This window comes from Saccostrea cucullata, unplaced genomic scaffold (assembly GCF_032062105.1).
Source record: "Saccostrea cucullata isolate Sc308-1 unplaced genomic scaffold, CSIRO_AGI_Scuc_v1 ctg537, whole genome shotgun sequence".
In the NCBI taxonomy this organism is placed as follows: Eukaryota; Metazoa; Mollusca; class Bivalvia; order Ostreida; family Ostreidae; genus Saccostrea; species Saccostrea cuccullata.
This window is the reverse complement of record NW_026927328.1, coordinates 50665-68005: the sequence shown is the minus strand read 5'-3', so window position 1 is coordinate 68005 and position 17341 is coordinate 50665. Positions and strand designations below refer to the sequence as shown.

The window sequence follows — 17341 nt, the reverse complement described above, 5'->3', positions numbered from 1 at the left end:
AAGTTCAAAGCTATTAAAACACAAGGAATGATGGAAGAGCAGAAGAGGAACATGACAAACTCTATATGCCCCCGCCACATTCATTGCATAAAAAATAATTATAATGCTTCAGCCTAATGTGTTGCAATTAATTTGAAAGATGAATCCAACTAGATCATCTTCTTGCTAATATCTTGGTAAAATTTTACAGAAATAATTAAAATACAATTTTGTTTAAATTTTTAATAGCATCAGACATCTTTTATCGTGTTAAAGAACATGAAAGACAGTTTTTAGATATATCACATTTGAGATTCATTTTGTGTTAACCAAAGTAAAACACATGATCACAATTTATGTAACATTATAGGGTAAAAAACCCAGATCTGATATCTTTACTTTTCAACAGATGTACATGTATTACTAAAAATAAAATATGCTTTATTAAAAACAAGAAAAATAATGACACGATCTGCAAAAATATTTACATTTCACATACATCCTTCTTTTAAGGCAATTTTGGACAATCTTTCAACATCAAAATCCATTAAAAAAAAATCTGAGATACAGGCAATTTGGACTATCTTTCAATATCAAAATGCATTCAAAAAAGTTTCTTTCTGAGATTATATGTATTTATGACTAGACAACACCATTTAGTAAAACTGTTGTTGTTATACAAGTATATACAATCAAATTTAAAGCTTTGCATATTGAAAACTTACGACTAAATTAAAGCCGTCACTGAAATAGGCTCCACTGTCTGAAACATTTAACTGAAAACTTATGTCAGTATCTAATTCATATACGTAATTAAAATACTAGCAAATAATTTTTCACAATGTATAAAGATATTAAAGCACCAGATGATACATATTTTTACTTGAAATAAAATTGATCAGCATAAAAAGGGAAGATCAATGCAAAAATTCACTTGTACAGGCATCTCAAACATACATTCATAAATCAAAAACCACCCTACAACTGTCATTCTCTCCGGATTTCCATTTCTCAAGAGGACATTTGCTTGTTTATCATTTTTCATCACATTACTTCTGCCAGTTTTTATAAAATGTCTAAAACAAATACTGATTCAACAATGATCAAATTTTGAGTATCAAGTTTATATGCAGTAAGTTATTCGCTTTGTAAGAAATACATGTAAGATATTTTCCCATACATTGTGATGTAATTAAAAGGAAAATTAAACTCATTTTAACATCATCCACTCAAAATCTACCTATTCAGCAGTATAAAACATACATTTACATGTCACTAGTTCACTCAAGCACACTGTACAAAACTACAGATGAATTATGACAAAATGACTCATTTAAAAAATGGATTTTATTAAGGATCGACAAATGAAATCATGATATACCGCGTCCCTTTGGTAACAACAAGGCCTTCATGGAAATGTGTTAGTCTTCCAGGGTGCATCAACATCCATCCCTTTCGAGTTGCTGTCACGCTGCACTTGTATCGTATGAAGCGACATCCGCCACCCTAAAATGTAAAATCAAAAGGTCTTATTATTTCTCTACCCCATGTACTGATAGTTGTGAATTTCTTACAACTAAAGCCAAACCTTATTACCTCCCAACTAGACTAAGATTAAACTTTGAGAGATCGGTGGATATGAGATATGCAAGTCACTGACAAAAATTTTTTTTTTAACCAGATCAATACAGTAAGTACACATTAATCTGACCTCAAAGTCCACTTTAGGTGTGTTGAGAGCAATGTTGATGGTGAAGGTTGAAGAGTCATGATGTGGACGTAATCTGTCCTGCTCGTTTGGTCTGTATCGTACCACAAAGTTCATTATTGCTCTGGGAGGCTGAAAAAAGTAAAGAATCATTTACAAACGCTCCAAAAATGTGTATACACATTGTATACCAAAACTTGAGTGAAAAATAAACATCATATTTAAATAAAGTTCTGCTTTTAGAATTAAACATTTTATTTTATATATTGTCTAATCTTTTCAATATAGCTGACACAATTTTTACTTTGTCAGACTTTTATTCTTCTGATTGATTTTTGTGTGTGATAAATCTGATTCTACTTACATCGCTGTGGTATCCGGCGAATGCCTTCTCCTGTAGAGGAGATATATACACCTTAAGGAACTGTAACCACTGCTTCTCCAGGCCTATCTGGTTCATGTGGGTGTCTACGGTGGGGACATTCTCGTAGCCTGTAGCCAGGCGGGGATCCTAGAAATGGGATGGAAAAAAGGGAAATGCGTACAAACTATAAAAATAAACAGAATGGAAAAAGCAATTAAATTAAAAATACAAAATCAGATTTGAAAACAGGATTGTACTTTGTCTAAAAAGTGTTTCCTGGGCATTAATTTGAAGAGACATCTTTCTTTAAATTTCTATGGGGTCCGTGAACTGTTATTAACCTGAATCACATTGCTGTAGTATTTACCTCATTTTTGCCACCTGACCACTGATTAGCATGCTCCATTTCAGCCACTAATTCATCAGCAAATCTGTTGGTCACAATGGGGAACCAGAAAACATCTGGACAGGGCTGAAAGGAGTTTAAAATAGTTAATGATATCAGACAAGTGGGTGATTTATGGTATTAAAATATTTTTTTTGGTACAACTGTGGTTTATATACCAGTACCTGTACCAATTCTTTGATACTCTCAACTTCCAGACTTTTGGAATAATTTTCATGAATATACTTCTGTTCCCAATCCTGAAATAAAATTAACTCATAATAAGAAATCTTAGGTGTTTTTTAAAGTTTCTTAAGCAAAAAAGAAATTATGATTAGAAACAGTATAGAGTTTCTTGAATACAGAATGTCTGAAAACCTTTAGTTGACCTACAAAGAACTTTGCAGTTTTCAGTGAAATAGTAAACTGAAATGCTTACGTAGGGGTTTTGAAAGATTTGATAGAGGTCATTGTGTAGATGAGAAGTCTCCATGTCATCAAATTCCACAAGATGGCCGTGGATTTTTCTGTTGGTGGCATACATAAAAATACCCTGCAAGAAATGAACATGCCTATAATGCATTCACACATACAGTGATTATTAACATAGTGAATATAACAAACTACATTTACAGGTAAACTTCGTTATCTCGACATTGGCGGGACAATCGGGAAATGTCGAGATATCCGAGGTGTTGAGATATCAGAGTTGAGACTCGACGTCTTTAATTTACGTACTGCTTAGTAAAACATACGCGTCTACACTGTAGCTTGTTTGTTTTAGCTATCCCTCTATATTAAATAGAAAATCTGAGAAATTATTCATAAATTTGATTTATGAAATGCTTCCCTTTTTAATGGAAATCTTCTAATTTTACCAATAAAAGTTTTCCAGCCACTGGCAGCCAGCATTCCGCGTACAACTTGCTTTATCAGAACAGGATATGAAATGTGCTCTATAAACTCCAAACCGTACCGATATAAAATCGACTTCCATGATACGGAAAAATTGAATTTAATGTGAATATTATTCATTGTAAATCAGCTACTTTTTTTAAACAAAATGTTAAAAATATGTTAGGTTTCGACATAAATAAACGGTTGTACATTTACGCAGAATCAAGCAGATTTATCTATGATATTACCCCAAGCTGAACAGGTTAACAAGGTGAACATTAAACAATTAACCACTCAGAGACACTGAGGGTGCTTGGGATTCCTCTACAAACACATTTCTACAGAAGCAGTCAAACGTTGCAAAATTAGGTCTTTTCCATTAGTATTGTAAAATTTTCCATTTGTATTGTATAATTTTTATTTGTATTCTATAATTTTCCATTTGTATTGTATAATATTTATTTGTATTCTATAATTTTCCATTTGTATTGCATAATTTTTCATTTGTATTGTATAATTTTCATTTGCATTGTATAATTTTCCATTTGTATTCTATAATTTTTCATTTGCATTGTATAATTTTTCATTTGCATTGTATATTTTTCATTTATATTGTAAAAAAATCATTTATATTGTAAAATTTTTCATTTGTATTCTATATTTAGATCTTTTCCATTAGTATTGTAAAATTTTCCATTTGTATTGTATAATTTTTATTTGTATTCTATAATTTTCCATTTGTATTGTATAATATTTATTTGTATTCTTTATATAATTTTCCATTTGTATTGCATAATTTTTCATTTGTATTGTATAATTTTCATTTGCATTGTAAAAAAAATCATTTATATTGTAAAATTTTTCATTTGTATTCTATATTTTCCATTTGTATTGTATAATTTTTCATTTGCATTGTATACTTTTTCATTTGCATTGTATATTTTTCATTTATATTGTAAAAAATCATTTGTATTGTATAATTTATACAAATAAAAATTGTACAATACAAATGAAAAATTATACAATACAAATGCAAAATTATAGAATACAAATAAAAATTATAGAATACAAATGAAAAATTATACAATACAAATAAAAAATTATACAATACAAATATAAAATTATACAATACAAATGGAAAAGATCGAATATTGCAACGTTTGACTTGCCATAGTATGTAGTCAAAACATGGGTGTGAAAGGTGTGAATTTCTGACAACGTCGAGATACACAGAGTCGTCCGTGCATGACGAGCGAACAGGTGACAAACAATTAGATTAAGTAGAGTAGAAAATTGCCCCGATGTCGACATATACCAGGTAGATTTGGCTCTTGGGACTGAAAATACATCGAGATAATTGGGGTAGTAAACATTACAGAGTTTTTGCAAATCATTTATACAGTAAGTAATGCCGGGACAGCGGACAGACGTTGACATATCCCAGGTTGTCGACATATTCGATGTCGAGATACCGAAGTTTACCTGTATAATGAATCAATTTTTGTTCCTTATAGGCACTTTGTGCTTTCTGAAGCTACTCAGCTTTCTATTCTGTAATTTTATGACTGAATAAGAAGAAAAACAATATCTGAATTTATTGTACAAGAAAATACGCACCCTTTGTCTGAGTCCCCCACAGAAGGCCATGTCAGCCTCCTTACCCTCATCCATATAAATATCCCTCAGGTCTTTCATCAGGGAGCCATGAATGAGGTAGGCCCCGGTGATGTAAGGAACATTCCACAATCCTCTGAAACATCAGTAATACATGTAGTACAATGTAGAAATCTTCAATCATACAATATTTATTCCTCAATGCTTTAAAGGTGTCAAGAAAGAAAGACAATGTGGTGTTTGATACACAAACTTTACATTCTGGTGTGGGAGGAAATGTCAATCTCAATTTAACTTTCTCTCAAACATGTGCACTGGTGCTGGGTAAACATAAAACTTGTACAATATGCTGACTTCCTTGTATAGGAATACATAACTAATCAAGTAATTCCTAACTCTAATCATCATTATACTAAGTAAATAATCACTTGCAAGTCAAAGATTACTTGTGAAATAAAAGTAACTTGTAATTGCATGTACTCTCTATAAAGAACTACATGTAAATGTGAAATTGTTTTATATCTATGACGGAAATTATTGTAGAATACTCTTTTTAATTATTTCACTATTTCCTCATTAAATACAAAATCTTAAATCTTGACAAACATTTGAAAAACACACATCAATGCATAAGCTTACATTTTCCTCTTTTCCACAATGTCTATGTAGTCCTCCGATCTCATATACCAGCCATTTCTGTCAACAGCTCCCCAGAAATTGGACCACAGTTTGTAAGGGCGGCTCAAAATAGGTGCCAAAACAGTCCTAAATATACATAATATAGTTATGAATGACTTTTTATGACTTTCTGCAAGTGTTTAGTATTTCTAAAAATTGCATTAGTGGATACCTGTATGAAAATATCAGAAAGTTTTTTAATGTTTAAAAATCTTCCTAAAATTACCTGTTCTGCTCTATGAGATCTATCAATGTATCTGGGTCACTGATTTGAGCATAGGCATCCACAGAAAACAGATATTGGTCATTCTTCTGTTTACACACCTCACTGTAAAAATATAAAACATATGAATCTGAAAGCTCTTGTTAATTTAATTATAAAGTCAATCAAGTTTCATAAATAAAGATCATATAATTTATTTCTGGATTAAAACAGCAGAGTTTAGTTTACTCTTCTGGGCCATATTCTCCAACCTTTAGATTACAGCTGACACATTACATCTTAAACACATGATGCATTAAAGTTATATACTTTTCGAGATAAATTCTTACACGGCCCAATTTCTGGCAGCAGGTTGATGGACTCCATCAGATGGCATCAGTACGGTGGTAGATCTGTACAGGTCATTGTACTTTTCCAGGAAATTAGCCACATCAATATTGTGGAACTCCACCTATCAAGCGAGATAAATCTTATCTTATATTCTTAAAAACAGGACACAGGTAACATAGATTCTTATTTAATACTGTAAACCAAGTACTATTTGCTTGCAAGAAATATTTGCGAGTTCACAACCTACTTTAACTCGTGAATATTAATTACCACAAACCATTTATTTTGCTTTGAATTTGTAGAGAATGTTTCCTCAGTTGCAAAAATTAACTAGAAATATGTCCATAGGACATGAATGCCCCGCCGAGGATATATTAGTAAAGCAACATGAAAATTTGTATGTGTATAAAATTTGATCAGTTTGGTTCAGGTAGGGCTTATAGTTACTAGGGAATAAAAATGTAGGTCAGATCCAGCATCAGAAGCAAGTCTGGTAGTGTCCATCCCTAGATGCATCATCCATACAAGTTTGGTTCAGGTAGGGCTTATAGTTACTTGGCAATGAAAATATAGGTCAGATCCAGCATCCGAAGCAAGTCTGGTAGTGTCCATCCCTAGATGCATCATCCATGCAAGTTTGGTTCAGGTAGGGCTTATAGTTACTTGGCAATGAAAATATAGGTGAGATCCAGCATCCGAAGCAAGTCTGGTAGTGTCCATCCCTAGATGCATCATCCATGCAAGTTTGGTTCAGGTAGGGCTTATAGTTACTTGGCAATGAAAATATAGGTCAGATCCAGCATCCAAAGCAAGTCTGGTAGTGTCCATCCCTAGATGCATCATCCATGCAAGTTTGGTTCAGGCAGGACTTATAGTTACTTGGGAATGAAAATATAGGTCAGATCCAGCATCCGAAGCAAGTCTGGTAGTGTCCATCCCGGAGATGCATCATCCATGCAAGTTTGGTTCAGGTAGGGCTTATAGTTACTTGGCAATGAAAATATAGGTCAGATCCAGCATCCGAAGCAAGTCTGGTAGTGTCCATCCCTAGATGCATCATCTATGCAAGTTTGGTTCAGGTAGGGCTTATAGTTACTTGGCAATGAAAATATAGGTCAGATCCAGCATCCAAAGCAAGTCTGGTAGTGTCCATCCCTAGATGCATCATCCATGCAAGTTGGTTCAGGCAGGGCTTATAGTTACTTGGGAATGAAAATATAGGTCAGATCCAGCATCCGAAGCAAGTCTGGTAGTGTCCATCCCTAGATGCATCATCCATGCAAGTTTGGTTCAGGCAGGGCTTATAGTTACTTGGCAATGAAAATATAGGTCAGATCCAGCATCCGAAGCAAGTCTGGTAGTGTCCATCCCTAGATGCATCATCCATGCAAGTTTGGTTCAGGTAGGTCTTATAGTTCCTTAGGAATGGACCTGCTCCAAAAACTTCAATCTGGTCACTCATCTGGAAAATGTAGGTCAGATCCAGCATCCCAAGCAAGTCTGGTAGTATTCATCCCTAGATGCATCATCCGTGCAAGTTTGTATCCACATGTGAAGTTTGATAACACCATCTTGAATGGTATGTTTAAAACTGAGCTAAACACTAATTTAAGAAAAGTGAGGTCAAGGTCAAATGAAAGGTCAAAGTCAAAAAATGTTGATGCAGTTGCATAGCTCTCATCAATATCTATCAGCATATGAAGTTTGATGAAAATATCTTGGATAGTTTCTTTGAAACTTAGCTTTGAACAGAGCTAAACGCAAAGTGTGACGGAAGGACAGAAGGACGGAAGACGGACATGACAAACACTGTATGTCCCGGCAATATTCATGGCGGGGCATAAAAATTGTGGATTGATTGCAAACTGACAAACAACTTTCACATTTATTAATTTCCTGATCAAAAAATATGAATAACTGAAATTAACATACATTGTTATGAATGAAAAGGTCCATTCTGGACTTTGGATATTTCAGTTGAGCTATTCTTTCCAGGAATTCTTCTGCAAATGGTGTTGGTTGTTCAAAGAAAAGTGACAATAAAACAGATGGGAATTCTTCATCCTACAAAATACCAAATAAAATGTAAAAAATGCTTTAACATGCAATTCATGTTACAGCAAAACTCGTTTAGTACGAACACGGATATAGCGAATTTACGGATATAGCGAAGTCATATTGGATCCCCAGCTTTATAAATTTAATGAAAACGTTATAACGAATGGATATAGCGAAAATTTCATAGGTCCCTGTGACTTCGTTATAACCGAGTTTTACTGTATAGGTAAATAATGGTCAATTATAATTAAAAAAATATGATTAAAAAGTTGTCAGAACATGCAATTTAATGAAATAATACCTTTTAAATTAAAAAAAACTTTGAAAAATGTTTGGAAAAGGAATACATGTAAGAAATCATATTCATTTTTACTTTTAAATCTCTGATGCTAATAGTTTCCTCCTTGCAGGAAATACAGCCACTCTGTGTGGTCCAACCATCCACCAGATAATTGGCAATTCTGTTAAACTGGGGCTGAAAAAGGATGAATAAACATTACAAAAATTAAATATTTACCAGTTTGTCATGCTTCTTTTGAAACCTACTATATTCCATTGATAGTTTTACAGATGGTTTAAACCAATATTTGGTTGTCTACCTTTATGGGGCCATTTCCATGCAGCACGATTGGAGTGGTACCAGTTTTAACATTGTATGCAAAGCTGTGGTCACTCTTAAACTTGATAGTAACATCATCTAAAAGGAAAACAATCTCTATCAGTGTCAAAAAACTGAAGTTTGTAATTAGAGGTGAATTGAAGAAAAGAGCAAAGAAATTTTGTTTGGGATTGGGAACCACTCTTCATTACCTAAAGCTCCATTCAAGTTTTGGAAGAGATCTGATTTTACATCTAGCTTCATATTCCATTTTTTCTGAAATATAAATACCAGGTACTGTGATGAAGGTAAAAAAAGAAGTCCCCACTTGATTTGCACAAATCAACATAAATTTATGGGAATTGACTCTTCAAATATGCATATTTTGGGACAAACAGAAATTACAAAGTGTTTCTTTGGCAAGGTGTCTGAATGAACATTCAATTAATAAAAAAAATGTTCATGAGCTTGAAATAAGTGAGAAAATTAGTTGTATTACACAAACTGAATTATTATTAGCACCATGTACAATTACCCATTTCACCATTCATAAGGATGTAACATTCATTCATTAACATGTACATCCTATTTATAGATTTATTTACACACAGTAGCTGATGTAGTGGTCAGTTAACTGACCGGTGACTCACCCTCAGTGTCTTGTCCAGGAAGATGTTGGTGAAATACAGCTGGTCATCGTCTGTATCCTTAATGTCACGGTGGGTGATTATCTCATAGAGATCCTTGGCATAACCAATGTATCCTGTAAACACAGTATAATATTATATTAATTGCATATACCGGTATGTAAATATTCTGACATGCTGTACATGTATTTAACAAAATCAACTGCATTTTGTTACTTTTTTGGGGCAAACCTTAGAGCTATTAAAAATTCCTCTTCCATATAAATGAAAGACAATAGGAACCACAATTTTAAATGCTTTCAGTTTTCGGATTTTTGGTTGATTTTCATTTAATTACAAATTGCAATTCTCTGTTTGCAGCTTTAATATTAATAATTTTCATATAACATGAAACAATTGTAAAGTTTTCTTCCATACATTATGAAAAATATATTAAACATTTTGAGATAATTGATGCATTTTATACATGTATCTCACTGCTTGCATTAATCTGATACATTTTTAAAAATTATATACAGTGGACCTTCAGATATCCGGACGCCAGATATCCGAATGCTTCAGTATCCGGACGATTTTTCATCGGAACGGAATTTTTTAAATGTTATTTTGTCTTGTTTAATTGGTGATTCAGATATCCGGATGCTTTGCATATCCGGACAAATTGACTGGGAACCAAAGGGTCTAGATAAATGAGGCTCCACTGTATCAATACTCACCTCCTGAATTCAGATAGCGTTTTTCATTTTCCTTCACATCAGGATATGAGTTCTGAAAAAAAAAAAATTGTTATATTTCATCTTTGTTCAATGAAATTTTGTGAAACAATCAGAGATTCCTCAACAGACAGACATACAGCTAAGGATGGGTCCGGCCAGCAGAATCCCTCGGCAGAAAATACAACCCGGGCATTAAATTTCTTGAACTTCTCCAAAATTTCTTTCTTCCCAGCAGTAAGGACAACATCATAGCTAAAAATAAAATCTTTCTTTGACTCGCAGCTGTTGTTCAGCTAAACTAATAATACTTGTAAAACTAATGCAGTGTGTTACCAAAGTGTGTAAAACATATGCTATTTTCAGCTATAAAATATGTAGACATACATGTACCTAATGTATAAATAACATTCAATGCAAATTATTTCATTCAATACACATTATTTGTCACACTTCGAAAAGGCATATTTATGATTACAGATATCAGATATGTACACACATTGCAAATATCAAAATAATGATTATGAATAAACTAGACATCATTTTATTTCAGTGGAATAACTCAGCACTCGAGCTCACCTGTCTGTAAACATAAGAATGAGGTCATCTCGGTCCTTGTACTTCTCCAGTTCTTTTCTTAGAATATTGACCTTATGACCCCCTCCAGCGTGATTGGCTACATCCCCACCCCTCCAATCCTGTCCCATCCCAAAAACCTGAAGAAATAAAGGAATTGACTCATTTATGATTTTAAAGGATAGATAGCAGTAACCTTCAGCGGTGTCATCAACTTTGCTTTTAGTGTAATGGGAATAACAAAGACTTGTTTCACTAATTACTGTATACAGGGAAATTTTCGTAGACAATATACAATGCATTCACATATTTCAATCAAAAAACGGGGCAAAATTGTAATTGAAAGGGCGAAAATAATATTTAATATTCCATCACATTCACATATCAGTGAAACTGTAATTATAATATTTAACATCTCACATAATATAAGATGGATAAGCATGATAAGTACCTCCACATCCAAACCATATTTATTTGTTGATCTCAGATATCTTCTAAGTCCATCAGTAACATCTGTAGCTATTGTGATCAGCTTCAGTTCTGTTGAATATAAATAACAACAGTGTAAACACCAGAATAAGTAGAATCTAAAAGTACTCTGCTTTGTCTGATTTGATAACAATTTAACTATGAACATAATACAAGATTGTTATAAATGTCATCTAGTAGCAGCAATATCTCTGATCTGAGCTCAGGATCGTGCCGAATGTAAAAACAGTGCACACTTATTTCTTTGACAATTAGGTATACAGTCAGTTTTCCTGAAGTTGAGTTGAAGACATGGGAAACTTTTGCCTGAAGCAGTAGTTTCCAAGACTTTTTCAGTGTTGTTGGACTGCTAGCATTTTGACTCAACCCCAAGTAACCATGAATATTACGTGTTTCATTGTAAGTAGTACACCTAGTATTACAAATTATGTTGTTGGTTTAATAATATATTTTCATTATAATCAACATCACGGTGTTCAGCATAAAATTGTAGACAAAGAGTTTACTTCATAAAATAAAACATCTCTGTTCTTGAGTATTCATTTCAACTCCTTAGAATGAATGAAGTTAATTGTTCTGAATCAGCTCATATATTAATAATTAAATAGATCTAACTCTTACACACATTTTTGATAAAAAAAATTCTAATATAAGGAACTCAAAATACAAAATTAACATTCAACAAAGAGGCTAAATTGTATATAATTTTTTAAAATAAGATTTCATCAAACATAAAACTAAAATCTGCCTTTCTTTCCACTGTCTTTAAGAAGAACAGGTAAATTCAAAATACGCGAACAATGCATTATGTCACGTAGACCATTATTCTCACCGTTATCTTCCAAGGAAGCCACAGAATAAGAACCCAAGATCAAGATAAGCGCGTTGATAAACAAACAGATTTTCTTCAAATATTCCATGTTAAAACGTATCGATGTATTCCTTTTTTATTTCCTTTCTAATTCATTGTACATATCTTCAATCCAACCCGGTTCCTAGGAGTCGATGATGTGGCAACCCACTAGCTTCACCAGCAATGTAACCTGACACCACACTCCACAGCCGAATATTCCAACTTCAACTTTGACCCACATGTGCATTTGTTTGGAATCCGAAAGTTCGTTCGGAAGTACTCTAGGGTTTGCATTGGATTTAAAGTATTAGAGGAGTACCGAGAGACGATTGCTACATAAAAATCAAATGGTCTTTGTGTCTGATCCGGAAATATGTAATACAAGTTGGAATGTTGCATAGTTGTTCCTGTTACAAGAATATTTAATAACAATAAACTATGTAACCCCTTATGTTAATTTACACAATATCCTGATTGTAAAATGATTTCATCTGACAAATAGTACGGAAGAGCGTGACTCCAAGATTGGAATATACATTGAGGGGAGGGGATGGGCCCCGGGGCTTTGGGATGTCTGATGTGTTATAAATCAGTCAGCACAACTTCAGGATATAAAGCATGAAAAATTTGTTTCAAATAGCAATTTGAACAGAATTTTCTAGAGGATACTTGAAAAATATTTTTCTTCAAATCTTTTATGCCCATATATATAACCAAACTGACCTGGGTACGGGTGGGGGGGTTACCCCTCCCCCTTCCCTTCAATGTAATCTGACGAGACAAAAAAAAAACTCATTAAATTTCCATTCTGGTTTTTGCCAATAAGAATATTTGTACTATAGCAAAACACTATACTCAGAAAAAAGTGGGGGGGCTACAAACCCCTGCTTTTTTCTGATTTTGAATCCTAGAACAATTTAACACGATTTTGGAAGTCTGGCAAAATTTGGTTTAAAAGAAATTGGATCAAAGCTTTATAGAAGTTAGTCAGTTAATTTTCTGCAATAAAAGTTGACTAGGAAATGCTTTTGCTTATAAATAAAGAAGCCAAATTAGTTCCCATCGGAATCCCACTGCTTGTAGGAAGACCTGCTCTAGCTCCGCAGAGAACCTTTTTCATATTGTATACCATTTGAATTTCATACAACATTATATCAGTTTTATAAAAGACAGAAATTATTAAGTGATTATTAATTCGGAAATATTCACGATATGAGATGTACACATGTCATTAGGCCCGAATAAGAAAGGGGTATGAGAGCTCTGTGGAGCTCGGTAGTTTCATTACCTTGGCAATAGGTGAAATGGTTATTTTTTGTACGTCGTCTACAATGGTTTTTAGTATCTTCACCTACATTTCCGCTGCATGAATCATCCACTAGAAATTAAAAAAAAAACTACAAATAAAGTTTTACATGGAAATCTTTATGTGCACTGCGTAATTTCAGTTTCATGCATCTCAATTATGATTGGCCATATCTTAATTCTAAACGGACATTTGTATCCCATAAAAGTTTACAAAATAAATACACATGTAACTTGTAAAAGATGTGGAGTTTACGTCACTCTTTATGCCAATGGTTTTTAGAATGAAGTAGTTTTAGAAATGATCTGTCACATCTTGCAATGATATAGCACAAGTTTCTGACAATATATATTGTGCATCCTGCATGCTCATCTTCGAGCAGGTTTAGATCTGTGAAGTCTTTGAACAGATATCACGCAGTACTGTTCATAAAAAACTTTATCATCTCTTGTAATGTGCCAGTTTGACATAGTAAGAGTTTTATGGAACAATATTTCTTTAAGACCAATAGTTTTATAATTTCTTTTAAACCAATGGTTTTATAATGTAGACTAGTACATGTATATATATATATATCGACAAATAATGATATATCAATATGAATATTCTGTTCCTACTGCTAGAAACAAAGTATATAGTCAGTACAAAAGTCCACAGCAAGTTTTTAAAATGGTTTGTACTCTGTCACCAAATACAAACTTTAATTTTTAAACTTTAAATCCTTAGTATAAAAAACCTACCTGTACTCACTATATAAAAACATGGTAGAATATATATAAATGAAAGAAAATAAACTAAAACCAAAGCCATTTTTATATATCATGAATTTCCTTCTACGGATTAAGCTTGTGATCAATTTTGCTTAATCAAGTACGACTTTACAAGACAACTTATCCAGCAAAATGTACAATTACATCAAAAACTTACATGAAGTAGACACGAGAGCACATATATCGATCGAAATATCTTTGAAAATAGATAAAACAATAATGCAATATTCTAGTCAAAGGCCTTCATTATCCTTTTAATTTAATATATCTGTGTATGAAAATAACTCCCCCCCCCCCCCATCCACCCAAAAAATGTCATTCGGATTAAAACAATATGAAGGCCAGTGCTTCTGGTTCATCAGTCCCCTCTCACGTTGGCGTCGAAAGCAAAAATTGAAAGTGGGGGTCGGGGCTAAGTGTAAGAGAATTTTATTTTTAGACCTACGAAAAAAAACCCCTGAAAAGCCCCCCCCCCAGGAAAACACGTGTATATCCAATGTCTAAACACGAAAATCCTATTTTTTGGGGTGGATGGTGTAGGTTCGAACTTCTTTCAGTACCGTTTTTTTCCAAACACTACCACTTTCCCCAATTTTAAGCAATACTGCGACATGTCTGTGGAAAGTGGTAAGGTCAAACTCCAAGTTCAAGGTCAAAGGGTCAAATATGTTGGTACCCAAAGAAAGGCCTTATCATTAGGAAAACATGTGAAATTTGAAAACCATATATACCTCCAACCATTCAAAAGAGATAGGCTAGGTTTAATTTTTTTTTAAAAGACAAACAGACAGACAGATGTACAGCTAGACAGATACACAGACAAACGGACTGACATGGCAAAAACTATATACCCTCGATTTTTCGATTACGATGGTATAAAAACTTGGCATAAATGAGCTAAACATAATTTCACAGTTGATAAACTACATGCAAGTTTATCGACTGCATGTAGACTATAGTTTACAAACCGTGAACTTATAAAAGTTAACATTTGTTTTTACCCTATATAAACGGAAATATAGACATTCATACAGTTTATCTGTCTGTAATAAAAAGTTAACAATAGATTTTGTTGATAAAGATAGATTAGCGTCTGTAAACTATTTTCAATCGTGATATAGAAATAAGAAGTTTCACAAATGTGAAACTGTTTTGCAATGATAGCATAAAGCCTTTTAAACGCAAATGATTGTTTTCAGTGTTAAGTATAGTTTACGGTTGTGAAACATAGATTATCGCGTTAACTATGGTTTACAGTATAAAATATAGATTAACGTTTCTAACTATAGCTGACAGTAAAATATATTTGTTGATCAAAATGCAATAAAAAATATTTAGCTCATTTTTGTGAATTTGGCGTGCCTTTTCGTGGCAAAAAGTATTGGAGATTACCAGAGAATTTTTTTATATAATATGAAAAAGTTGACATCTTTAAAAAAAAAGAGATAAAAGTTAAAGTTGCCCAAACTTGAAAATCCTATTTCGTGGGGTGGGGGGGGGGGGGGGAGAACTTTTTCAAAGCCAAGTTACTTTCACTTCCAATTTCTTTCCTACAATTCCTTGATGTCACTATACTATGGTAAAAAGTGGGGGGGGCCAACCATCCTTTCAATGAACATTTCCTATAGAAAAGGTAATGTTGGTGGAAAAAGTGGGGGGTTCAGGCCCCCCTGCAGCTTCGTCCCTGCGTGCCATACATACGGTATACCTGCTTTCTAAAATAGATGGTCACTTAAAGTTTTAAACTGTTAAAGGTCGATATTCGACCTACTTTGGACACCTACAGTGGGATTCGAACCCGCGATGTAAGGATCAACTCCTTAATTAACTAGTTCAAGCAGACGCTCATACCACTGCGCCACACGGGCGACCAAGTGATGCTTGACAAAGAACGGCAACTCAGGCTGAGAGAGTTGTTTCTTACGATATTGAGGTTTGAAAAAAATCAAATTAAATGTACTTTAATTGTTTTCCCCGGCTTTTAGATTACCATTACAGACATCCCCAATATTTTAAAGTTGGTCCTTTAAAAAAAAAAAAACCTTCGGTAACGAGGAGGGGGATTTTTTCTAAAACAAAAAAATTCTTGTTTTTGATTATTTCAAACACTAAAATAAAATTTTAGTCGTAAATTAAATTGTTACAAATATTTTAGAACATTGTCAAGACCATTTCCGTCAATGTTTTTTTTAAATAATGCAGATTCCGGATATTTCACTTGTTTTCAATTTGTAAATTAGAATTATATACTCTTTTTTAAAGGAGGTAAAAAGATACACTTCCGGTCGATCGTTTGGAATCGTTTGGTAAGACTAAGACGTTGATTTTCATTCAAGCACTTTTGGCATTAAATGAATTCTTATTCTTTGTTTTCAGAGCTGTAATCCTATGCACCGATGTCTTTTCTTTTCAATAGTTAAATCGGGAGGTGCCACAAACAACACAATATATTCAGCAACTTCTAAGACTACTTTGTTCAGCAAACATGCAGATGGCTGTATAAATCCTTCTGAACGATTTAACAGAACATTGTTAATAAAAAAATATGTTTTACGATGTGCCCGTTGGGACAAGATTTATTTGTATAATCGGAACTTTTTACATAGCTTACACATGTCACTGAGATCTACCTGTTCTATTCGTTTAATAGTTAGAAAAATCTAACTTTGTCTTGGGACAAGCTCTCACAACAGTTAGAATACCTCCCATATACTGGCAATGTAGCAAATAATAACGATTTTGAAGAATACAAAAGGATTTACTCTGGAAATAACTTCAAAATTAATCATAACAAACCTTTTCGAAGTTGCGTATGCCTTTAAACCTAAAATAAAATTCAAATAAAGACAAAAATTCAACTAATTTTCTCAAAGTTTTGTTCTTGCTTCAAATTTACACGCCATGTTTGCATTCGGAATTCTCTGGATTGTTCATAGTAAATGCACAGAGTACGAGTTATAGCCTGTGTTTCTTTTGATACATTGCGAATACACGGATCAAATTCTAATATGTTGACGGTGCGACCGTTAGAGCGAGCGCAAACTCTTCTATTGTTTTAATTTAGATCGGGCTCGTCAAACCGCACATGACATTTGGTGCGTCTAGACTCTGACGTCACATGACGTCGTATGTAAATTACATATACCAAGAAAA

At 33.3% G+C, this 17341-nt stretch overlaps 1 protein-coding gene across 1 annotated transcript; it reads right to left on the bottom strand.

Annotated features, from left to right (window-relative positions):
* Positions 1 to 207: 207 nt before the first annotated feature.
* On the bottom strand, positions 208 to 12377 carry LOC134274101 (multifunctional procollagen lysine hydroxylase and glycosyltransferase LH3-like). Its single transcript, XM_062756351.1, has 20 exons — positions 12092 to 12377; positions 11222 to 11310; positions 10774 to 10910; positions 10335 to 10449; positions 10198 to 10249; positions 9485 to 9597; positions 9047 to 9110; positions 8836 to 8933; positions 8610 to 8711; positions 8111 to 8242; positions 6178 to 6299; positions 5852 to 5953; positions 5587 to 5712; positions 4951 to 5083; positions 2876 to 2989; positions 2622 to 2696; positions 2419 to 2523; positions 2052 to 2198; positions 1691 to 1819; positions 208 to 1485 (listed from the first exon to the last, which is right to left on the bottom strand). Exons 1-20 carry the CDS (start codon positions 12177 to 12179, stop codon positions 1330 to 1332), a joined length of 2199 nt encoding a protein of 732 aa, XP_062612335.1. The 5' UTR covers positions 12180 to 12377; the 3' UTR covers positions 208 to 1329.
* Positions 12378 to 17341: the final 4964 nt, after the last annotated feature.